Source organism: Trichosurus vulpecula, chromosome 6 (genome assembly GCF_011100635.1).
Source record: "Trichosurus vulpecula isolate mTriVul1 chromosome 6, mTriVul1.pri, whole genome shotgun sequence".
Lineage (NCBI taxonomy): Eukaryota > Metazoa > Chordata > Mammalia > Diprotodontia > Phalangeridae > Trichosurus > Trichosurus vulpecula.
The window spans coordinates 279,657,854-279,683,480 of record NC_050578.1 but is presented as its reverse complement, the minus strand read 5'-3'; the positions used below and the strand labels follow the sequence as shown (position 1 = coordinate 279,683,480).

The 25,627-nt window shown below is 49.2% G+C and overlaps 1 protein-coding gene across 4 annotated transcripts in view; it reads right to left on the bottom strand.

The window, feature by feature from the left end:
* Positions 1–25,627, bottom strand: part of ANO1 (anoctamin 1) — a 197,282-nt gene that overhangs the window by 41,009 nt on the left and 130,646 nt on the right. For all 4 annotated transcript variants that reach the window (XM_036762821.1, XM_036762825.1, XM_036762823.1 and 1 more), the window contains 8 exons: positions 25,326–25,380; positions 23,190–23,235; positions 20,990–21,055; positions 20,439–20,494; positions 18,596–18,637; positions 15,730–15,794; positions 14,607–14,741; positions 10,351–10,511 (listed from right to left, as the gene is read on the bottom strand). In XM_036762821.1, coding sequence (XP_036618716.1) covers positions 10,351–10,511; positions 14,607–14,741; positions 15,730–15,794; positions 18,596–18,637; positions 20,439–20,494; positions 20,990–21,055; positions 23,190–23,235; positions 25,326–25,380 — 626 coding nt within the window. The remainder of the gene's footprint in view (positions 1–10,350; positions 10,512–14,606; positions 14,742–15,729; positions 15,795–18,595; positions 18,638–20,438; positions 20,495–20,989; positions 21,056–23,189; positions 23,236–25,325; positions 25,381–25,627) is intronic.

Below are 25,627 nucleotides of genomic sequence, written 5' to 3'. Positions count from 1 at the left end.
GGAGGTCTGCAAGCAGACATTTGGTGGGGATTTCTGCAGTGTAGTGGATTCTCATTCATGTGTGAGCTGCTCTCTGATGGCCTCCAAGCTTCAGCAGAGCTCCGAGATCCTGGGGTTCCGGAGCTTCTTAAGCTTGATGGCTCTCACCTGTCCTTGGACTTGGCCTCCTCCTCACTGGAGCTGGAAGGTTGGATTCTTCTAAGGTCTCAAACCTACAATCTTCTTACTGAGTCATGAGGAAAATGACCCATTTAGTCTCCTAATTAGTGTTCACACCAATTACATCTTTTGCCTTTTAATTATGGTGGAGAAACCACAGTGTGATCTGCCCTAAATCCTTCCTCATCTTGGGGTGTCTTGGGGGGGGGGGGGTCGTAACTTGTTAAATTCCATTCAAGGCTCCAGGATCTTGGGGCAGGCCTTGGGAGGAGAGACACTGTCCCATCTTGGAACATTGCTTCTCTAAGCGGGGGACAGATGGATCAAGCCTCTCCCATTGGTGTCCAGGGTCCTGGGCTCTATGTGGCCTGGCTGACAGCAGCCCATGACCTGACTATAATTTCAGAAAACAGATCCTGAGAATCCCCTCATCTTGGACTCATTTTAGCCAGTCCCATTAGGTAACTTGAGGCATTAAACGGTGTTCCAATGAGAAAGAGAGCATGGCATCATGGATAGGGGGATGGATTCAACATCACAAAGACCTGGGTTCAGGTCTTAACTCAGACACTATCTTTGTGAAAAGAGACTAGAAGCTCTGGGTCTCAGTTTTTCCCATCTGTAAATGGGGCTATGATGCAAGCAGTACCCATCTCTTTGGATTCTTATTTTTATTCACAATGACCAAAGTAAATACTCTGTGGAAAATAGTTTTTCCACTCTTAAAGTTCTATGACCAACACTAGTGATGACTAGGGGCCATTCCGTTCACAGCTTTAGAGATGAAAGGGGCCATAGTGGTTATGTGATGCAGGCCTCTCATTGTACAGAGAAGGAAACGGAGGAGGGGTTACTTAGGTAGAGTGGGGGAGGGGAGCTGAGCTAGGATTTGAACCAGGGTCCTCTGATGACAAATCCAGCCTGACCTGAAAGTCACCAGAGGCCACCAATCCAAAGTGAGAGTGACTTTAAAACATTTCTGTGACTACTTCGGCTTATCTCAGCCAAGGGGCCAGCCAGCAGGAGCCTGGAACAAAGCAAGCTGGAGTTGATTCGGCGGCCACCCTAAATACCCAGCTCTGTTCCCACAGTCACAGTGAGGCTGGGACCTACCTCAGACAGTGTGCTTGTCAAGGCCAGAAGTGGGTCCAGGCCTTCTAGAAGAAGGCCATGGGAACAAAGGTGGACAGGATTAATTGGATGAAGGAAGAAGGGATTTAACTGCCCCTCTCTGGGGGAGGGCTCCCTGGGTGTCTGAGCATCCCTGGATGAAGGAGGCACTTCTCCTGGGCTGGTAGCCCCAGGCAAGTCAACTTCTTTTGCCGAAGTGCCATTCTAAAAAGCTTGAAGGCAGCACGGGCCATCAGGATGTTCAACTGTCTGCCTCCCCATGGAAGTACCTCTGCTAATTAATCAGTTACTCAACAAACATTTAGTAAGCTCTTGGTCAGAGTCAAGCTATGTTAGGTGCTGGGGGGGGGGTAATCAAGAAAAAACAGAAAGCAGTCCCTGCCCACCCACAAGAAGCTTATAGTCTAATGGAGGAGACCTAGATATGGCTGCTATGAATGAAGCTGAGGAGAGAACTGGGAGAGGCCTGGGGAGAGACCTGAAGCATGGATCCAGTGAGGAAGGTCCAGGCTCACTGCAGCTCCCCCACATGGGTTGGGCGGTTCCTATGCATGGTTTGCACTGAGGGCAGGCATCAAGACCTCTAGGTACTGAGGAGGTGGGGGTGGGGAGGAGGAGGAAGCCCCACAGCAGCCTCACCCCCAGTCCTGACTGTTTGTTTCCTCCACCACACCCTTAAGGAGTGGATACAAAAGCCTTTTTCTCCAATTTGCCTAATTTCCCCCTGGTGACCTGCCAACACATGCAATACTGAGCCTGTGATGGCTTGCTGAAAGCACACATTGGTGAAATGCCTGTCAGGTGAAAGGTGCTGTGATCTAGTCCCTGTCCTAGGGGAGCTTATGTTTTCCTGGGGGGAATGTGGTAGAGCTACAGACTGAGGAACACCAAGTTTGAAGGGGTTAAAGCAAAGGTGAAAACCAGGTGGTTTCCTAAAACAATTTGAGAGAGAGAGTGTGTGTTAATAGTGGGAAAAAGCAGGGAAGGCTTCATGGAGGAGGTGATACCTCATCTTGGCCTTGAAAGAAGAGAAGGATTCTGAACAGATTCAGGGGGTGCCAGCCACAGAGCACACTGGAAGCTGCCCTTCTTGGCACCTGCTTCTGCCCATGTGGTGGCTCAATGCTGGGAGGACTGGGCATTTGGGTGCTATACAGCAAGCCCTGAGCAGTCCCTTAGTCTTTTTCCCTTCTCTGTAACAACAGCAGGGGCATGGGTTACTGTGTCAGCTAAAAGAAGAGACAGCTTTGGCTCATCTTGGTCCCCTTCGCCTGGACTCTTCTTCATAGTAGGGAGAGTCACACTCTGTCGCTAGACCTAATGAAGGATGAGGGGGCAGGTTGGGCAGTGCCCTTTGCCCTGATCCTGATGCTGTTCCCATGGGGAGCACAAATTCCACAAGTGAAGCTTGTGCCTGGACCCCTGGAGGCTTTTTTATATTTTCTTTTCCTGAGTAGGTAACATCATTCTCAGGTTGGTTGTAGCTAGGCTTGGAGGCAACTTTGGAGAGGTCTAGTAGGTCTGTCTTCTAAATGACTGTCCCTGGGGGGTAGCAGCAGCAGTTTCTGCATCAGAGGCAATGGCCAGCAGCAAGGGGACTGGCCTAAGCCTCACGTTTTACCCAAAGAGATATGCTGGGAGTTTGGACAGTGTAAAGCCGAGGTGAAACGAAAGATGTCTAATTAGCAGTGCTGAGAATGCTTTATGTTCTAATGAAGCTGAAGTACCAGCCCCTCAGCAAATTAAGTGGTTAGAAGTCAAGTTACTGAATACTGGTAAGACATTCTGTTAATATGCACTAGGAGTCTTTTATATCTAGTATTTCTTTTGTATATAGGCATAAGTTATCTGTCTCACACCTGATAGAAATCCATACATTGAGTGTCTTTGACTCTCCCTCTTTAGGGAAACCTTAGAAGTGAGTCATAACCTAAATTATGAGTAAATTTGCTCCTAAAGGTGTGAGAGTGGGGATTTAATGAGCCAAAGAACAGGAGAAAATGGAGCTTCGCCTCTCTGATTATAAGCCAATTTCCTCAAAGACTGATTGCAGCCTAAATGGCATGTTTTGGGCCAGAACAGAGGGACCTCTCTTTTTTGGGAAGGAGGTACAGTAGGACTTCAGTGTGATGGGTCCATCAGAAGTCCCTCAAAGTTAGACAGAGGTGAGGAGGAGGGGCATTCCAGGCATAGACAGCCCGGGCAAGGGCTCAGAGGGAGACAGGAGATGGCACATGGAGTCTGAGAAACAGCATATTGTCCAATTTGTCTGGCTTAGAGTGAAGGAAAGTCATTAGAAATATGCTTGGAAAGGAAGGGGAGAGCTACATTGTGGGGGACCAGAGGAGCTGGGCAGAGATCTTTCCTTCTAAAGGCAGCATGGGAGTATGTAGTAGGTCCTCAGAAAAAAAAAATTATATGTTAGTTGAAGGACCACATGAAAGGGCTGTGAGCTACGTTGAGTAAATTCTGCTTGGTTAAAGCAAATAGAAGAAATGTTTGTTGAATTAAATTAAATTGAATTGCATCATTCTCCCGAAACCACCACTGCATTAAGCCTGTCCAAAACAAAATCCTCAAACTAAACTAAAACCCAAACCAAAAAAGATCAGAGACTTCAGGAACAATGGAGGGGATGGCTGTCAGTTTCACCTAATGGAAGACATTGGTTTTAAGAGTAATTTTGGAAGGAAGCAGAGAATGACATACTATTTGCAGAGAAGAGAGTCCCTTTTAGGTAGCAGGGTTGAGGATGAGTCTGAAGTCATAGTGCTGAGAAAATATCATTAAAGTCCCTCACAACCTCTAAAATCCTGTGAATCTATGAGTAACCAACCCATATGCTCAAGGGTAAGGGTAGTGTGAATGGAGTTGGGGTGGGGACAGCAATCAAGTTAGCTAGAGTTGCTTTATATTTCTGTCAGAGTTGCCTAAGCTGAAGGAGATATGCTGAAGCACCCAATGATTACTGACAGTGATGAGGTGTTATTCAGTTAGTTTTTCCTTCAAGTATTTAGGTGTTATGCCATTTAGTGTGTGTGCATATGCAAATACAAATATACACACGTATACACATAAAATATTTAAGAATAACATTGTTTCATTATCTATGGAGCATTTACCTTCTTGAACACATATGTTTTAGAAACAATATCTCTGAAACATCTGTATTTAATATTTCCTGTCTGAGATCAAATCTGGCACTTCTGTTAAAAAACAAACAAACCACAATTCTAATCCCACTCTTCATTTTAACTTTATAAATCTTTATGTTTTAAGTGTGATCCTTATAAATAATTAATGGTTAATCGATTCAGCAACTGTCCTCTATTTTATGGGCAAGTTCTATCCATTCACATTCACAGTTATGACTGAGTTTGATTTTTTTTTCCATTAAATCCTGTTAAAATATTTCTCTTTTTCTCTCTCTTCTTTACTTCACTTGCAGTTAGCTATGGTCTGAAGAAGAGACTGAGCCAATAAGTTAGTTGAGAAGAAAAAAGGGCAACAACAGATGTAGGGCCTTAAACACAGAATATGGCAGTTTAGATTTGACATGACTGGGGCTGTGTCCACCCACTTTGCACCTAAATTTTCTAGAAGCCCTTTGTCAAGTGTCTGTGATTTGGTCAGTGTGGACAGTTTCTCCACTCATAATGACTACAATCTCTTTGTATCATTTAATGGAGATTTTTTTTGAAAGTTGATATGGTGCGAAAATACAACCCTTTAAATTGACTGGGATGAGTCCTTCAGTTTCCAGCTGAGTGAGCCCTTTAGATAGCAGACACAGTCTATTCCATACGGTAGTTGCAGATTTTCCAGCTGCACCTACCAGAGGTTGTACTTGGTACAGGGTTGTCCTCCCTATACCATGATGAGACCTCAAGGCCACATCCTCAAGAAGGATGCCATGAAGAATAGTTAACTGCATAAATCTGGTGAATTTGTCCAAATAATCCCTGAGGCAAGCCTGTGCTGAAAGTCTCATGGCAGGCTTCCGGAAGAATGCAAATAATGAAGCCTCCAATTTCTATAGCATTTTTAAGGTTTGATTAATTGATTTACAGACAATTCCCTCACAGAGACTATGTGAAGCAGGACATTCGAGGATTATCACTTCTGTTTTGCAAACAAGGAACCGAGCCTTCCAGAAATCAAGTGATATGTTTAAGGCTCTAAGTGTAAGAGCTAAGACTCCACTTTAGGCAGCCTAGCTCCAAGTGTACACCAAGAAAGGGATGTAGGATCTTGTCTCTGACTGGGCCATTCGTTAACCATCTGAGCTCAGACAAATACCTTCTACTCTCTGAAGTGGGTCTCCTCTTATGTAAAATGGGCTGGTCAAATGAAATTAGCCCATAAATTCTCATATACATATATGTTGTTTCCCCCAACAGAATGTGAGCTCCTTGAGGGCAGGGCCTATGGCAGAAGCTGGCACAAAGCCTGACACAGAGTAGGTGCTTAGTAAACGCTTACTGATCGATTGATGAAATGACCTCTGACCCCTGCTTGACTGTGCTTGTCTATAGTAGGAGAACCATTGCAGGAGCTGATGTGTGAGTAATTTGGGGGGCCCTGGGAGAGTGTCTTCCGTGTGCTCACTTCGCAACAAACAACCGTAGGTTTTAATCTACCTGCCTCAGAGGCCCTGCTGTTCTCAGAGGATGGCCAGGAACAGCTTGCCTCCAAATGGCAAATGAAGGCTGGTGGCAGAAGCAGTCCCTGGAGAAAGCCAAGTCCCCGGGGCCTTGTTCTACCCTGAATCTTCACAGATGGGCCCAGCAGGCTCCTCTACAGCATGCCACAAACTCAGGAGCGGGAAGATACAGATACATTTCAGAAAGCTCCCAGTCACTGGGATCCAGCCTCACTCTTGAGGGCTCTCCAAGTGGGGTGACCTTTCCCCAGTCCTTATATCTGCAGCTCTTGTGTGATTGGGTGGCTTCTGCCTGAGATTGCTAGAGCCTGGATGAAGCCTTTCATTCCTAAGCTTGCTGTTTGTTCCCTCACTTCCCCCTGGGACCAATTGCTTAAATATAGTACAAGGAACTACAGAAGACAGGGAAAGTCAAGGTGTTTCTCCTCTGCCAAAACCCTGAGACTATTTTTGGGGCTAGAAACTTCTTCCTATCATTTTGAAATTTATAAAAAATGGGTGCCATTTTTATCCTTAGCCAGTTGTGTCTTTAGGGGACAATTACATCAACAACAGGTGAAGGAGGAGGATGCCAGTGAGAACAGGGGCACATTCTTGACTCTATTCGTCCTTAAGATTGGGAGTAGGGGGAATAGACCTCCCCATCCCAAGGTAGCCTCTTCCACTTTGGGAGAGTCTTCATTGTTAGAGAAGGCCTCCCCATCCCAAGCCCAAATCTGCCTCTTCAATCTGCCCCAGGGCTCCTTGTTCTACCCTCTGGGCCTAAACAGAACAAGCCTAGACCCTCCCCACAGGACCCCCCCTTCAAAGAACTGAAGACAGCTCTCCTCTCCCCTGTGCCTTCCCTGGCCTAAATGCTCCCAAGTTCCTTCAACTGGTCTTCATGTGACATTGTCTCCAGAATCTTTGCCATTGGGACTGCCTGCATTGCCCTGATCTATCAAATGAAGTCTCCCTTTTCTGAGTCTGATGCCATCCTTCCACTAACCCCTCCACACAAGCAGTCAGCTATGCCTTCCACACTCACAAAGGGCAAAGGCCTGAGGCTTCAGCACTTCTGGGTAGAGAGAGCCCAGAGAGATAAATATAGACCCCCATCCATTCATTTATTTGTTCACTCACTCCTTTACTCATTCACTCGACAGACATTTGTTGAGACTCATCTCATGAAGATGCAGGCCCTGCCCTCTGGAAAATTAGAGCTTAGTAGGGGAAGAGGACAGACAAGGACTAGGAGACTGATAACTGATAGAAGGGACAGTGGGAAAGGGGAAGAGAGGCCTAGGTGTGGGCTGGGAGTGGTCTGGGGGAGCAGCCCTGCACTTGGGCCTTTCTCCTCCCAGCCAGCGGCTCTTCTAAAGATCACCCCCAGGAAGGCCCTAGAGTTTCCCGTTGGCTGCCCTTTGCCATTTCACACTTGAATGTTTGTGTTGTTCTTGGCCATCAGATCCCGGGTGAAAATGAACCTTTGGGCTTTGGAAGGAGCAGAGCTGTATTCTCAGCTGGTCTGGGCTCTGTCACTCTGCAAAGTCATGGGCCCTTGGTGGAGGAATGAATTCAATGACACTCTTCTTCCTGTCTCCTTCTCTCATGTCACCCAATCCTCTCCCTTCAGCCTGTCTTACAGAAGGATGAAGCTCTTCTCCTTCCCAAGGCAAAATCCTCCACATGCACAAGGGAACTCATCCCTTCCCATCTCCCACAGGCAGACTGCTTCCTCTATCAACTCCATTCTCCAACTAATCTTCAATTTCCCAGTCATCTATCTCCTTCCCCGCTGCCTAGAACCATGCCCATACCTCTCCTGTCCTTAAAAAATCCTCCCTTGGTTCAACCAAGCCCACCCGCAGTCATCCTGTCTCTCACTGTCCTTCCTCCTCTTTTCTCACTTCTCTCTATTCTACAATACGGATCTGGCTTCTGCTATCACTAATTGGTGCTGCTCTCTTTAAAGTTTCCATGATCTCTTTATGGCTGACTCTAATGACCCTTTCTCAACTCTCCTCCTTTTTGACCTCTCAGTAGCCTCTGACACCGGAGATCACCTTCTCCTCCCAACCTCCTGCCCTCTTCTGATTTGGGCCACGAGGCTGTCTCCTGGTTCTCCTCTTCCCTGTGTGACCACCCCTTGTGTCCTGGCCTGCTTTTCCATCTAGGTCATGCTTATTAACCATGGATGTCCCCCAAGTTTCTATCAAGGCCCACTTCTCTTTTCCCTCGTATTATTCCACTTGGTGGTCTCAAGAGCTTCGGGGATCCAGCGATCATCTCTATGACTTCAATATCCAGGTCGGGCCTTAACCCACTTGACCTGGAATCACACGTCACTAACTACCTCTTGGGTATGGGAAATTGGATGCACAGCACTGGGTGTTGGCACCTCAGACTCAACAAGTTTAAAACTGAACTCATTATCTCTTCCCAGCCCGCCCCTCCCTCCCTGCTCTAGCTGGCCCTTCCCTCTTCCAAAGCTGTATGTTCCTGCAGAGGGCCCCCATATCTTCCCATCATCAGGCTGGCTCCTCTCCAACTTCTCTCTCACACTCGTTTTACGTGTCCAGTTTGGTGCCAAATCCTATTGCCTCTATCTCTGCAATATGTTTCTAGATGTCCTTTTCTCCACTCACACAGGTCCTGGTCACCTCCCAATAGTGGCCACTAGGTCTGCTTGCCTCAGTTCTTTCTCCGCCTCAGTCCATCCAGTTGCCAGTGATCCTCACAAATCACAGGTCTAACCATGTCACACACACACACACACACACACATACACACACCCCACCTCAGTGAGCTTCAGTGGGTCCCTATTTTCTCTAGAATCAGATATAAAATCCTATTAGGAATTTAGGGCTTTCCATGACCTCCTGGTCTCCTTCAAGACTCAACTTCAATGCCACCAGTTCCGGGAAGTCTTTCCCAGCCACCCCTATGAGATCACTTCCCTTTATACCGTATGCACACCATCATTTATACGGAGTCTTCCCCTTTAGACTGTGAACTCCTTGGGGGAGTCTTTTAGCTTTTCTGTATATCCCCAGAACTTAGCCCAGTACATAGCAGGTGTTTAATAAATGCCTGCTGCCTGACTCACGCAGGTCTCTCACAGAGCCTTCCAGAACAGAAATGCTGGTACGCCCCAACCAGGCCCACTGACTCAATATACCTCACACTTCACAGAGCCCAACCCACGCAAACAGTCAATATTTCACGCTTCCAAAAAAGAAGGCCCATCATGGACACCTCTGCTGCCCGCCCACAAGACGGCAGCCTGTCCCCCTCCTGAGCGCAGCAGGAGCGCAGTTGTCATTTCCCTTCTTCATCATTTCAAATGACTTTAGAACTGTACAACTTCTGTGTGGCCTTGAGCTTTTCAGGCCATTAACCATGTGTGCTGCCCTATTTGTTAAAATGACACGGAAGAGAGGGAAGCCAGCAATGCCGAGGACTGGAGGGTCTCAAGCAAGGGGGCGCATTTATTTGCTTTTGAGGATCATTCAACATTTTGAAAAACAGGAGACTTGGGCCCTGTGGGGCTTCTGACATGACCAGCTACAATTCACCATCACAGAGTGGTTGACAAGATGACCCAGAGACGCCACTATGCCTTCCCATCTCTGGGCCTTGGGGGTCTTGGCTACAGAACCAGCCAGGAGATTTCCCAGGTCCCAGCCAGCCCTGAGAGCCTGTGGCCTGCTTTAATACTTCCTGAGTACTGCTGGGGCAGTCCTTCTGTCCACCTGAGGACAGTGACTGTTGAAGTGGGGCTGCTGAGATCAGGCCCTGGTGGCTTCCTTTACCTCCCACCCTCTGCCCTGAGGATGAGAGGTGGCACCATGGTCCCCTCTGAGCAGGCCGATGGGAAGAGGCTGGGGAGGAGGCCTGGGGGCCCTTGAGTTGGGGAGGTGGCTTTAGTCGTCAGCCCTAGAGGTGCCAAGCAGGCTGTGCTTTCAGCATAGCCTAGGAATAAACCAAGGAGAACTTGAGTTCACAGGACCATAGACTTAGAACAGAGAGAAGACTCCCCAGGTCATTTGGCCCAACCTCTCAATTGACAGATGAGGATACTGAGGCAAGACACTGAGGGGATTCACCCAAGGTCACATGGATAGTGTGGGGCTGAGCTGGGAGTAGAACAGAGGTCTTCTGACCATAAACCCAGCCAATCTCCCTCTGAACTGTACATGAGCCCCTCCTAGACGAGTCAGTAAGCCCCTACCCACCTCCTTCATTTTCAGCAGCAGCAAAAGCCTCATGTGGCCCATTTCAGGAGGAGAGAAACAAGATGAAATACTGCGGCCCCCTCTTCCCAGGCAAACCAATGCAACCCTGCCCTCAGCAGGATGCTTGCCCTGGGGCTCCTCCTAGGATTCAAGTCAAGGCTGGACCCAGAGCCTACTCACCCCACAGGGCCATGAAGACGGAGAAGAAGACCGTGGCTGGGTTGTCAAAGAAGTGGCTGGCTCGAGCCGTGGCGCAGGCTGAGCTGAGTTTCCAGTAGCTGCATGTCCGGTCACACAGGGGGCACATGGTGATGTTGTTCTGCTGGTCACACATCTCCATGCTGGAGAAAGATGAGAAGGTGGCATGAGGATTATTGGGGCAGGGGGCAGGGCTTCTTGCCTGGGTGCATGGGAGCCTCTAGCCCTTAGAGCTTTCTTCCTCTCCTCTCCCCTCCGATGATGGGGTGAGGAACCAGAATCAGCATCACCTGGAGATGGGAAGAGAGGATGGGGAGAAGGACCAGAAGGAAGACTGGCCTTCATGCTCTGGGCCTTGGACGGGGGCACCTCAGCTGGACATGGCCCATTCCCTGATTTACCTTAGCCCTCTTCTGGACCCCTCCCATCAAAATGGCCTGCCTGCAAACACTCCAATAGGTCCCTGTGATGCTCAGACAGTGAGGACCAGAACAGGTAAACTCCAGGAAACCATGGAGGACAATCCATAGACTATGTGATGGCTTCAGTGGGGGTGGGGCTAACCTCCATTGCATCACTTTAGGGAATATCTCCCTCCTTGTGCAGATGGTCATGAGTGGCAACAGAGGCAGAGAATTCCCTGGGCACTGGGACGTGAAGAGTCACCCGCCAGTGGGTGTCAGGGCTGGTACCTGAACCTGGGGCTTCCGGACTCCAAGGCTGGACACCACAGCTAACAGCCATCTACCATTGTCATTAATTATTACTATCAATTGATGACATTTCCAAGGAGCTTTAAGGTTTGTGAAACACTTAGCAGACTCTCACTTGAGCCTCATAACAACTTTGGGAGGCAGGTGCTATTCACCATTTTACAGGTGAGGAAATTGAGGCTGAGAAAAGTCCAGTGATTTGCCCAAGGTAATGCGCCAGCTCCCTCTTGCTCCAGCCCTCAGAGCAATCTCGACTTTGAATCTCTTTCCACTGGTCACTTGAGGCAGGGTGGGGCACTCCCACACCTTTGGCCTCAGTGTCTGACACCATCACTATTGTCTTTGCCATAAGGCCCTGGTGGAGGGGGTGCTGGGGAACAGGCATATCAGCCTGTTTGTTCTCTCTGAGGTAAGTGAAAGTCTCAGCTGAATTACCTCTGGCACTCGGAGTAAAGAAGACCCATGCTGGGATCCTGCCTCTGACACTTATGAGCGGAGTGACCCTGGGCAAGTCACTTAACCTCTGAGTCTCAGTGTCCTCAGCTGTCAAATGGGGATAAACAACCCTCCCAGGCTTGTTTATTATGAGGCCCACACAAAATACTGTGCACAACTTAAGAGTGTGGCATAAACATCAGCTTTGCTTCTGATCACCTAGGTGAACAAGCAGAAGCACCTACTTCCCAGCTCGCGCCTCGTGGCTGTGCCCTGTGGCTTCACGTGCCCCCAGACTCTGTGTTTCTTGGCTCCTCCTTTTCCTTCCTTGTTTCTTTTCCTCCCCAAGGTTTTGTTCTGAGCTCCAGCTTTAATGAGATCTGCAGAAAGGATCCCTTTTATTCTACAACTGAGGTGATGTAGAAAGAAAACCCCAGCTTCTCTGGTGGTCGGACCCATCTCACCATCCACACTGAGCTTTCTGGGACTCCAACAGAGTTTGTTTCAGCTTCTTACGCAAACAGACCACAGGCAGAAAAGCCTGGCTTCTTGGAAGGGAATGAGCTGCCTCACCTTACACCCTGGGGCCCCCTCCCCTATCCCCCCACCCATCCCCAATCCCAGACTCACTCCTGACTCAGGATGGGGAGGGGGGGAGAGATTTGGCAGCTGGCAGGAACTTCACACATCATTCAGAAAATAAAATGAACTAAGGTGGCTTTTGCCAAACTCCTCCACCAGAGAAGAAAAACCACTGAATTCCTAGGCTCCTGGGATGAGAGCTGGGCAGAACCTCAGAGGGCAGCTCTTGTCTCCAACCTCCTGGGCTTGGCATTGAAAGCCCTTCCTTCCCGTGCTGGCTCTGTGAACCTGTCCAGTTTTAGTGCATGGTATTTATGTTCTTTGGGGCATTCTTAGGTTCCAGCCCAACTAGCCAGCTTGTTGTGCCCATGCCTCCTCACCTCTGCCTCCCAGAATCCTCTGCTTCTCTTAAGTTTCAGCTCCCGGGTCACCTCCCCCATGAAGCCCTTTCTGATCACCCCAGCACCCGGCCACAAGTGACTTTATATGGACTGTATCTCAGGGAGGCATCATGGGTCTGGGGAGGGGGGCTGGTCCTGGTGGCAGGGGCCCTGAGGCTCAGGTCTGACTTCTAATGCAGACCAGCTGTGATCCAGAAGGGACACAGTCCTTCAGTGCCCTGGCACCTCTCACAGAAGTTTCTGAAGAACAGCGGTGTACGGGCTCTCGCACCAGTGAGACCACAGGGCTCAGCAATGGGTCCCCTGCCCCACATACTCCCAGGGCTTTGGAGAGGATCAAATGGAATGAATGCCCTCTGTAAAATGCTTAGCATAATGCCTGGGGAAGAGGAGGTGCTTAATAAGGCTTGTTCCCCTCCCTCCCTTTCTGCTCACCTTGCCCAGCTGACCCATTTGGTAGATGAAGAAACTGAGGCCAAGGTTCCAGGCTTGTTATTTCAGGGTTGGTTCATGTCTCTAAATGGCCACAAAACCACTTCATAGAACCAAAGAACAGCTGAGTTGAAAGGGACACCAGGTGGCCTTGTCCAAATTGTAGCTGATCCAGAATGCCCCCACAACATAACTGTCTAGGGGTCCCCCCACCTCAGCTTGCAGCCCTCCAGTGATGGGGACCTCATTCCCTCCTGAGGCAACCTGACCCACACTGGGATGGCTCTCACTGGTGGGAAGTTCTTCACTAACATCAGGCCAATTTTTAAAATCCATCTCTTGGCCTGTGGCTCTGCCCTCGGGGGCCGAGTAGGAGCTGGCTATCACCAAAAGGCCAATTTTTTCTTTTTTTTTTCTTTTCTTTTCTTTTGCAAATGGAGAAAATTATTACAAAAGGATGGAGTGCTAAGCCACCTACTATGTGCCAAGCACCATCCTCAGTGAGGAGGGCAGTCCCTGACCTCTAGGGAGCTTCCACTAGCATGGAGGAAAATGTACACATCAGGCAGTGGTGGCCAGGTTTGAAAGGTGATGGGAGCCACGGAGGAGTAAACAGACCCTGCTATTCAGGAGCCATGCCACCACTGAAGGGGCTTTTAGAAAAAAGATGCACAAGTCTTGTTGACCTTTGTACCAAAGCAGGCAGCACACAGTAGGGTGAAGACCCCTGAAGCAGGCAGAATACAGTAGGGTGAAGCCCCTGGCCTGGGAGCTAGAAGACGTAGCTCTGCCACTTGCTTCCCTAAGGCCCTCTCCCTGTGTACTTTGGCTTCCCCATTTGTAAAACAAAGGCGTTGGACTCAGTGGTCTCAAAGGTCACTTTGCGCTCTGACAATTTGAGATCTGGCCAAATCAGCATGTCCGTTGTCTTGAGCTGCCTCTTAGGTCTTGGTGTCCTTCCCACATCTGAACATGTTTGAGCTTTGCCTTTGTAAGGAGAAACCCAACCATAACCCCACATCTGACACCTTGCCGTGCTCAGGCAGCAAAAGATTTTTGTTTACAACATAGTTTCTGCAAAGTTCCCCCAAATGACAGGGCTGATAGGCAAGGTGGAGAGGGGAAGCAGAGATGCCCTCAATGCATGGAGGGATGAGAATTTTGGGAATCTCCTGCTCCCAAATTTCACTGGGAGGCAGTCACTCTTGGCTCACGTGGTTCCTAAACTCTTTTAAGAACTAGAGAAAGATGAAAATAGGTCACGTCCTTGATCTGTCTCCCCATTGACAGTAAAATTTATCACGAAAGCCTCATGCCCAGGAAAAACTTTCACACTCTCAGCGAATATATTGAACTACTTGGTACGCTCCTTGGACCCTTTCTTCTCCCTTTTTTTCCTCATGAGTTATGAAGTGACACTTGAGGATTTGGGGGTGAAGGGCCGACCCCTGGAACTATAAGATCATTGAGATCCTAGGAGGTCATTGAGTCCAAGTTCATTTAGAGGTGAGGAAATTCAGGTCTGGGGAGGGACTTGGCCCCAGGTCAGAGGTCATAAGTAGCCCAGCCTAGGGGCTGAAACTGGGTGCTCAGACTCTAAAATCAAGTTCTAGGGATCATCTTAGGACCTGCAATCAAATTAAATCCTTTCGAGGTGATTGGTTTTTTTGCCTACCTGGGTATGTTTTCGTCAACGGTGAGACATCCATAGAGAAACACAATGATCCCGACAATGGAAGCAGGAATGAGCATTTGAGTGTACACGCCCAGCCAGGCAAAGTACAGGCCGACCTTCTCACCAAAATACTTCCTGAAACCAAGGAGGGGGAGAAAAGGCTCAGAGAAAGAGCTATTGCTCTATGTCAATTGTGAAAGGTGCCTCCATCAGCCATTCATCTTCTAAGGCCCATGGCTGGGCTGCCACTCCAATGGCAGATGGTGGAGAATGGGGTGCCAAGCACAGTGTCTTTCTTGCAGATGTTTCCTTTCTCTCTCTCTCTCTTTCTCCTCCCTCTCTCTCCTAGCCTTTCTTCTCTCCATCCCTTCTCCTCTCTCTCCCCCCATCCCTTCCTATCCCCCCTTCTTTCTTCCTCTACTTTCTTATTTTCTTGAGTCTGGCCGACACACAGGCAGGGTTCTGGCTTCCTGAGCTGACTGTCCCAATTCTCCCCTTCTCATTCTTCTGAGAAGAGTCTTTTCCTCAGAAGAACAAGAGAGCTCCCCAGACCTCCTTGTCTTGTCCTAAGAGATGACTTTGTCCTGCTGTCCCCCATGCATGTGGCACCTCCCTCCCAGCGACCTAGGTGAGAAGCCAAGGCCTGGAGAAGCAGAAGATGGGGCATCGAGACACAGGAAGGGGAAGAATTCTTCACTCTAAGTGGGGTTTTCCTTTGAAGTCCATTGTCTACCTTGAATGAATAGTCCCTTGAGTGCACCCACGCTCTCCATGACAAACAGCAGAAAAAGCTTCTTGGCAGGGGACAGCCACATTGGTACATCGGTACATTGAATAAAGACTCAACAGTCTCCAGGTCAGACTTCAGTAACCTCAGGCTAGATGGCACAGTCTAAGAAAAACCACCAAATTCTCAAAGGGAGGTGTGTTGGTTACTATAAGCCACAATCTCCTTCAAGTTTCAACAGGATCCAAGGTGGAATGTAGCTCTAGTCATGGGACAGATTTGAAATCTATGTCTCTAACTAGGAGGTGGATCTGATGACTACCTATGACCCTGGCCCATTTTCCCATGATCTCTGGCTAGAGAGGCAGGGCCCATTCAAGGCCAAGTTGACCTCACCTGATCAAGTGGATTGGCTGGTACTTATAGAAGGCCCCATAGGTGGCCCACTCCTCACACAGAATCTGGAAAACAAAAGGGGATAGGAAGGGGAGGAAATCACATTACCCTGGGCACTTAGAAGGACAAGGCAGCCAGGAATCTAAGGTTTCAACAGTAGGAGGTGTAGTCGGAGGGTTTGGGTTGGTGTCCTGGATCATTTCTAGGTGGGTATTGGACAGTGGAAAGTTGGTAGGTGAAGTGCCTAGAGGCTGGCTATGACCTCAGGAAGACTTGAGTTCTTGCACTGCTTCTGACCCAAAACAGCCCTGTCTTAACTTCTCTGAGGTATAGACAAGTGGCCGATGAGCATTAGTGGATGGAACTTATGCACCAAGAATTCTCATACCCATGAAATCGCAGCTTAGGACTGCACCCACCAGTCCTGGCTGGAAAAAAATGGGCTTTTCATTGGAAATTGTGGTTTTCCTGTACTTCAGTCCCTTGAGTGCACCCACGCTTCCATGAGAAACAGCAGAAAAAGCTTGTTGGCAGGGGACAGCCACATTGGTACATCCTTCAGGGCAAAAAGAACATCGCTCCATTTCTCTTGGGACAGTTGGTGGGATTATTTATAGCCCTTAGGAAAAACGTCCACACACACACACACAAGGGAGGTTCACTGCCATCACCCCTCTGACCCTGGGGAATGAGACACCCACCTTTCAGGGAAGGGCTCTGTAGAAAGGTGAAGACTCTGGCCTGGGGGAGAGGGGAGGTGGGAGGGGTAAGGCTTCCCGAGCACTCCCATCCTTCCATATTGTGCATATGTGAAGATTTTTACATCAATTATTCCCTTCATCCCTAGAAGGCTGGCCACCAGGTGAGGGATGCTGCAGGCTACAGCATCACGCAAACTCAGGAGTGTGCTGAGAAAAGGGCCTCAGTGTGGATGAACCCCGTAGACCAACCTGAAGTGTACCAAAAGGATTTCGAACACCCCACATTTCAGCACTGCCCACTCTGGTTATTCTATCCGGCCTCCACTCAACATTCCCAAATGTTTGGCCACTGAGCCATTCAGTAAAGATAGGCTGAACTCAGGAGAGACCATGGCCCATTTGGCCTCCACCTTTCTTTCCAGCAGGGCTATCGATGGCTGGAGTCCTAAGAGAAGAAGCCTCCTCACAAGTGGCCAAAAATCACTTTTTGTGATATCTAAGTAATGCCCAGAGCCAGTCCTGGAGGGAACAAGGGCTTCATTCTCCACTGTGTGGATGGATTCATTACAAGAAATTAGTCCTTTCAAAAAAAAATAAAAGAGGAGAGATTGGCACATGTGTGTAGATGGGCTTTTGCAAGTTAATCATGAGTTGGGTGGATGGGACTGAAGGGGAGTCAGTATTTCCCAAGTCCTTGCCCCTGCTTCCAAATGTCAATTTCTACAAATCTCCCAGGCCATATTGAGGGTATTGGATCCTCAGCTGCTTCCCTCCTCAGGGCAAGCGTCTGTCCTTGACTGGGCACTGGGGAGGCCACTGAGCCCTGATACTGAATACTGTCCACTGTGTCACTGAACAATCACAGGAGATTCCCATTTCTTATAGAGGAAAAGGTAAAAGACTAAGCTCTGGGTTACTTAATGGAGATAAATCTGACAGAGAAAACCACAAAGGCACTTAGAAGCAGCTCCCAGAACCTGGTGGCCTGGGACAGCAGCCTGGCAATGCTGTGGTGTGGGGAGTGTGAGGCACCCTCCCTCTCTTCTCTTCAAATGGACATGCAGGACCCCCATGATTTCTATCATTCTGTGATGGCATGCCAGGAGGAGGCAAGGCTATTTCTGGGAGTGAGGGGCCAGGAGGCACAGTGATGCAAGCTGACCCTGGAAATCACCCCAGAGCTGGCTCTGGGTTGGCCTCCCTGCCTGGACACTCTACTAAGCCACCAAAGTGACTTTCTCTAAAGCAGCCATGACCGTGTCATCCCTTCACTAACCTCCAGTGACTCAAGGTCACCTCTGGGTTCAAGTATAAAGCCCCAGCTTGGCTCCTGCCAAAAATCCTGTTGCCTTCAAGAATCCCCCCTTCTGTATGAAGCCTTTCCCGATGCCTCCTACTGCTGAGTGGGTTCATTCCCTCACTAGCTCCCTCATACTGAATGTCTACGGATTTTCATTTTGAGTACACTAATACACACTGTTGAGCCCTGGGCTGATTTTGCTTTTTTCTTTGTGTCTCCAGCACCCAGCACATAGTGGGTATTAATAAGAGGTTGCTGATTGACTGAATGACAGACTAGTAAAATGGCTCCCAAGGAGAAGCAGGAGGCCATTTAGATAAAACAGGACCCCCTGGACTCTTGTCAAACTCAGTGAAGGTGTCCGTCACGGACTCTTGGGATCTTCAGATCATGGATTTAGGGGGCTAAGGGCACTTTAAGTGTAACCTAATTTATGAGAAAACAGACCCAGAGACATCAAGTGACTTACCTAAGGTCACCAAACTATGAAGCGTCTGAGCCAGACACTTGAACCCACGTCCTCTGACCTAAGTCCAGGGCCCTTGCCATTGTATCAGGTGAAGGACTTAGAATCCCTGGCTTCATTCAAGTCTCAGCCTGAGAGCCTGCCTCCCCCAGGAAGCCCTCGATTCTTCAGGTTGTTAGTGCTTGCTCCCTCTCCAAACATTCACATATATACTTCTCTGTTTCTGTGTTGTGCCCCATGCCCTACAATGGAATGGAAGCTCCTTGGGGGCAGGAACTTTTCTATTTTTGTCTTTGTTGCCCCAACACTGAGCACTGAGAGTCCTGCATGAGAGCAGGCACTTAATGCTGGCAGCTGCCTGGGATGAGAACCGGGGATGAATACCTTGCCTTAACTTACTTTTCTGTCATTCAACTCAATATCTTCTCCTTCAAAGTCACCCTGTTTGAAAAATAAGAGAATAGAAAAATCACATGACTCTGTGGTCAGCTGGGAAAGGTAGTTCCTCTCACACCCTTGGATGTGCTCATATAGCCCCTCCCCCCAGCGAAGGGGGCTCTACTCAGCTAGTCTTATGGGGCAGAGATGGATCCCTGAGGGAGAACAGTGCATGAGAATGGAACTCAGAGAAAGGATGGATTGTGCCATTTCTTCCTGTGTTCCTGGCACCCAGTAGGGGCTTAATAAGTGCTTGCTGATTGAGTGGAAGGAGCCCTGGCTCTTGGTTTGGATTCTGGATCCCGGGGTCACTGTGAAGGATCTGGGGCCTCAGTTTCCCCAACCATGAGAAGAAAAGTTTCGACTGGATGACCTTTACAGCCCTTCCTGGCTCCATGGTCTATAATTTAGGATCTGAGCATCCCCATCTTACAGATGAGTAAATGGAGATCAAGCCTTATCTAAGGCCATACTGAGGTTGTACTTCGGTGATTGATCCCTGTCTCCTGCTTTTTACTAGCCTGCTACTAGTCAGTCCTAAGCCACAAGCACACTTGGAAAACTACCTGGTTCCCACACTGCTCAGACTGACTTGGTACCCTGTCTGCTCTAACATCCCTCAACTTTAGTCCTAAGAAGAGAGTGGTTCTTCTCTTTAGCCTGAGGGCAGCCAGCTATATCTGCCCAGGGGGAGACCTGTGGGATGTGTCCAGGAAGCCAGCTTCCTGCTCTGGATAAGCCAGGCTGGGCAGGTGGTCAGCCCCAGAGAAAACACATCATTCCTCAGCCCAGTCCTCCACTGCCTCTGTAAAGTGCGGCTAGAGAACTGCTCTCATGAGCCTTGGAAGGCTGGGGGCCTCAAGAGGGAAACAAGGGGGGGTGGTCCTTGTCACCTGGCACATAAGGCTAGGGTCAGACTTGACATCGCATATGAACCCCCTCCCCCCTTGGATAATCAGAGTGGCAATCTCCCCTGGACCACTGCAACCACCTCCCAAGTGATGCCTAGTTTCCAGACCCTTTCTTTTTATGGTTAAGGAAACTGAGGCTCTGGGCCCCTCATGGTGACCCAGGGAGCAAGGAGCAGATCCAGAATCCAAACCCAAGACCTGAGTCCAAAGCCAGGGCACTTTCCACTTGATCAGCAGTTAGTACCTACCCTGTGGGGGCCAAAAGCATCTTCCTAAAGCACCTATCACGCCCCTGTTCAATAACGTTAGGGTTCCCTATGATATCTGCTATCAAATACAACCTGCCTTCTTGGAAGATAAAACTTCTCATCATGATGCTCCAAGGCCACTTTTCTGTACCTTTTCTGCACCATCATTCCTCTTCTACCTAATGCTCCGGTCAAATAGGCTGCTTCTGGTTCCATGAGCTCAGCAGTCCATCTCTCCCACCTTTGCTCAGGCTGTCCAGCAGCCAGATGCACCCTTACTCCTTGCTGCTGTCTCCTAGAATCCTCAGTGAGCTTCATGGTTCACCACCCCGGGTCCACTCTCCCCAGGGAAGCCTTTCTTGATCCCTTTGGTCCGGCAGTGGTCTCTCCTGCCTCAGACTGTCATGTATTTACTTATGAGTGTAAATGGGTTTACTGTTTGGGGAACAGAATAAAGCACAGCCTCTCAAGGACAGACATCATTTTCATTTTTTGTCTTTGTATCCCCAGCACCTATCCTGGTTGCCAGCACACAGCAGGCACTTGATCACTGCTTGTAAACTGACAGAAAGAATTGAAATCACAATACAAGGCATCTCCCCCTTTCCTTCAAACAGTAATGAAGCGTGTTCCCAGGTCACTTACATCGTGCAGGGGGTAGGCTGCGGTATATATGCCGTTGGCCAGGAGGCTGGTGATTCCTTAAAAAGAGAGACATGTAGGGATTAGTGACCAGCCCCACATCTCATGTTTTCTTGAAATCAGCAGAAATATCTCAGCCACCAAAAGACCTTCCACCAAGAGAAATCAGTAAGTTTGGCTCCCCAGAAATCGGAAATCCCTCTGCATTGATCTTCCCAGGGAGGCTGCCTCCCTCATGGCCTGTTACTGAGCAGAAGATTAAAACATGCTCAATATTCAGGATTAGAAAGTTACAGAGGAAAAAAGATAGCATTATGTCTGGGAGGGACTGAGAACGAGTTACTCCTACTACCCCATCTGCTTGGGAGGGAAAGCCTGCAGATTTGAAAGTATGTATCGGAGGGGTTAGAAAAGGTCAAATCACGAGAAAAACATGGAAGGGGAAATTGATGGTGTGAGGAAACACACATACAATGTAAGATGAGGCTGGAGATTGGTTTGAGAAGCAGGAGGGGGAGTTTCCCCACAGCCTTGGGCAGGAAGATGGGACTTACCATATTGACCACACTTTCTCCTTTTATTTAAAAGGGCAGTATCCTTCTTTCTTCCCTCTCCTTGTCCTGTTTACACATCAGTCTATTAGTTACACGAATGGGCCTCCATGCAATTTCACGTTGCATTTGGAAATAAAAGAAGCACACTGACAGAGAATGGGGTGGGGTGGGGGACTCAGGAAGGCTAGGGGGCAATCCCCCAGGTGACTGGGCTTGGACCCTTGCTGGGGCCACCAAACTTCTGGTGGGGGATGTTTCAAAGGTCAGACTTATTCCAAGAAGCCATCCCAGCTAGCCCTGGGAGTCAGGGATGGGCAGGCAGGCCCTTAGGGTGCTGGCTTCTTAAAAGCTTCTGTCTTGTACAGAGGAAAGAACACCAGCCCCACTGACTCAGGGAACTGGGTTCAAATTCTGTCTCAGAGGCTGACTAGTTACTGCTTCACCTCCAGGACTATTTTCCTCACCTATAAAATGAGAGGGATGGACTTTTGGCCTCGAAGAGACCTAAGGTCTTATGATCCTAAGACACAGGGCCAGGATTCTGGAGGGCAGTGCCAGGCTGAGTCCTTGAGCCAAGGCTCCTCACCTGTCCTGAGGGCTTGTCCCAGGGAGTCTGTAGAGAGGCCTCCTCTAAATGGAAGGGGGAGTTTCCCCAGAAGGGGGTTCTTTACTGGGGGGTGGTTAGGTTACCTCACTGACTGGACCAGAACCAAAAAATAGAGTTCATGGCAGAGTAGAAAGTTTCAAGACTATTTCTCCAGCTGACTGAGTGACCTTGCATAAGTCACTTCCCCACTATATAGTGAGGACTTCTGAGGTCCTTCCTGCTAACACTGTCCTCCTATGTTCTGTCTCTGAAGAGGAAGGGATTCATTGTGAATATTCTAGAAAGAACTCCCTCACCCCCGTCTGCTGCTGCATGTATGCCTCACCCCCATTCAGACCATAAGCCTTCAGAGGCCAGGCCCTTGTACATGGAGATATTTATTGCAATGAAATGCAGTTCAGACTGGATGGGGAGCAGAGACTTCGCTCTGTATTATGTATGCATTGGTTGTTTGCACGTTGTCTCCCCATTAGAATGGAAGTTCCTGGGGGGGCAGGAACCACAGTTTTGAATCCTGGGCACACAGCAGGTGTTTAATGAATGGGAGCTGACTGACTGATGGATGGCTTCTAGTGTCTCCTCCCTTTCTCCCCAGTCCCCGGACATAAAGCCTTCATCAGCTGCAGTGATGGGCCCTCCAAGAATTTCCTTTGCTCAGGTGGCCCCAGCGGCCCTGCTCATCGATGTCCTCTGTCCCTGGACAGAGGCTGGAGCTCAGGCTTCTCAGGGCACATTTTCTGCAGCCAGGGAAAGAGGAAGAAAACCCTGATGGCTTAAGCTTGCCTCCCACCCAACCTGGGTTCCCTCAGGAGGGATTTCTAACCCCACAGGAAGTCAGTTGTGGTTAGAATCAGCATCCCTGAAAACAGACTTCCCTTATCACCAGACTGCTATGAACCATTCATTTCATATTCGTTTCAGCGCTCTGGTATAACAGGTCACCGGCCATACCAGCCTGTGAAGCCGGTGGGATGGCTGAGCTGGGCCCGTGTCCTAACCCCTCGAAGACTAGAGGGTATAAGGCCAGTCCCAACTTTGGGCCAAGTCAGCATGTCAGAAAGCTTCCCAGGGGAGCCCCGGTCTGGGGAGAGTCTAAGCTTCTAGAGACAGGCCTTAGTTTCTTCTCTGTCTTTGAATCCCCAGCGCCAAGCCCGGGGCCTAGCCTGGAGGAGATGCTTGATGGGAAGTTCTCTGATACCAAGTATTAATGTTTTTCTTATAACTTCCAATGGCTATTGACTCAGACTGAGAAAGTAATGATCTCCTGGTCTGCTCCAGTGATGGCCAGTGTTATTGAGATCTCCTGCCACAGAACTTAAAGGTTCCCTCTTTAGGTCAGTCCACAGTCCTCAGGACCAAGAAGGCCCTGGGCCAGGTGACCCAGACTGGACTAACATTAAAAAAATAAAATCCTTCCAGCTCTCCTGTTGAAAACTGGCACATGAGCTCAAACCATTACCAAAAACCCCAGAATGGGGGGAATATAAAGGAAGACCATTTCAGTTGGTGCCACCCCTTCCCTCCTTTCCCAGGTCTGCACTGGAAAAGGGATTGAGATGAGTGAATTTCCACCCCTTCCACATGGCTCCTTACCCATGCTGGCCTTTGAGCAGGTTGTCCTCTTCAAAATCTCGTAGACCTAGGTCAGAGGCAAAAATGGCGGGAGGGAGTTTCATTGTTAGGAAATGCATGACATCAATGGGATTCTTTCCTAAGAGCCCAAATGCCAATTTACACCGGCTGCGGGGAACACCCATCCCATGACCCTAGAGGTGAGCTCTGAAATGATGCCAGCAATGGAGGTGAAGCCCCTTTCCTGGGGAAGGCCCACTTTCCTGAGAAGTCCCAAGAAGTCCACTTGTGTGTGCCCAGAGTCCTGGGAGATGTTGTCACAAAGGAACAAGATCGTGCAGGATATGGGGCTGCAGGGGATTTTGTCCTTTATTCCCACCAAGTAGGGGATCAATTACGGGCCTTGTGTGCTATCCAAAGTTTGGACTTGGAGGCTGCCTGCCTCCCAAAGGCCTGACAAGCACTGGTATAATATAGGATGAGACTTTCCATTGCTAGCAGGAGTGGTAGAAGTCTCAGAGCACTGGGGTGAATTGAGGAAGGATCGAGGGCAGAGAATGGACTCTGGCCTTCAGTCTGCCCTGCTCAGATACCACCTGGAGGCCTGTGCTCAGTTCTGGGTACCATGTTTCAGGAAATACATGGAGGAGGGAAATCAGGATGAAGAAGGGCCTCAAGTTCATGCCATTTTGAGACTGGCTGAAGTTAATCTGGGGGGAGGGCAAGGTTTTGCCTGAAAAGAGTCAGGCAGAAAAGAGCTATGTCTGAAGCATTTGAAGGGTTGGGACCTAGAAGAGGGGTTCACCTCATTCTGGGCAGAGGGCATAACCAAGAACAATGGATGGCAGAAAGGTCAAATTCAGCTAGACTAGATAAGACCTCCCTGACAAGGAGAGCTGGCCCCAGGGGAAGATCCTCTCTCTGGAAGTGGGAGTGGATTCCCACACTCTGAGGCCCCAGAACACAGAAAGGCTGGTTACTGGTTGGGAATGCTCTAGGGATTTAGGTCCAGGGTGGAACAGACCAGTCTGTGCTGGGAGCAGAAGCAGCATGCAGTGCCTTGAAAGGGGGCCTGGGTTCAAATCCAACCTCTGCTCCCTCCCTCCTTAAGAATCCAAGCCCCTTAAGCTCTTTGGACTTTCTTGTGTCAAATGAGGTGGGTGGTCTAGGGAATCTGGAAGATCCCTCCCAGCTCTGAATCTCTGCCTCTATGAACTCACTCCCCTCCCAGTCTGGCCAAGTCCTCAGGCTACAGGACTGTGCCCACCAGCAGGATAGACCTTAAAAAGCACTTTGCTAAGAGAAGAGAGACTCTTCTTAACTCCCTCCGAGAAAATCTTGCATATGCTTCAGCTGCAATACAGCTTTAACAAAAGTCCCTTTCCCCCAAGTCAAGAGGACCCACTGGAGAAGTGTTGGGCAGACCCACAGCAGGACTCGTGGCCACCTGATCCCCTCCTCCTGTCCCCCAGCTAGGCTCCGACTCCAGACTTGTTTGCTTGCTCTGCAGAGAAGGCCTGAGAACAACAACTTGGCCGAAACCTTAATTTCTTGTTTAGATAAAAGGCTTGCCTTGAGCTGAGGCACATACAGTGTGAGGACTGGCTGCCTTCCCAGCTGGCAGCTGATGGATAAACACAAAGCAGCCCCTGCACCAGGGCAGGGTGGCCCCGGTCTGAGTGCAGGCATTCATTTGTTTTGACCAATGGGCACAATTTGCACGCCAAACTGGTCCCTGGCTTCTCTGAGACCCACATTCTATAATATGCAGGTCCAGGGGCCATGGAACTCCAAGGCTGAGGGAGCATTCATGGGGCAGGAGTTTACAAAATACAACCTGGGCTGAAATTCCAGGGGGCTCTGAGAAACTTATCACTTTCCTATCTCTGATTTCATGATGATCCAGGGCCAGAGACGTTGTCTAAATGTGGAGACACACATCCTACTTTCTCCCTTTCTCCCACCATGTACAAGGAAGGCTTCTTCTTCCCCACTTTTGGTCAGCACAATATTCTAACCTTGAGAATCTATCACTTCATGATTATGGCATGAACACCATTCTCCCATTGGATGAGGACCTTGGAAGGGAAAATCCCTTTGGATTCCCAAGGGCAACCCCTCAGCTGTAGTGGACACAAGAGGACTAGCCATACTTACTATAGTGCTCCGAGTTTTGCTGTCAAAAAAAGAATCCTTATCACTCAGGTCAAACCTGTGGGGAGATTGAAGAGAACAGGGCATTGGTTACTGGACAGAGCCTTGTCCCATGTTCTAGCTACTGAGAATTGAGAAGCGACAGTGTCCTAGGACCAAGTGATCACAGAAACAGGACCATTGTTGGCAGCTAGGAAGGAAGACTGACCACTCGGGCAACGCTTTATCCAAGCCTTCTTTGGGGAAGGAGGCCATGAGCAGGAGACATCACAGTGTGCTCCTTCCTACTTCCCACAAGGCTTCCC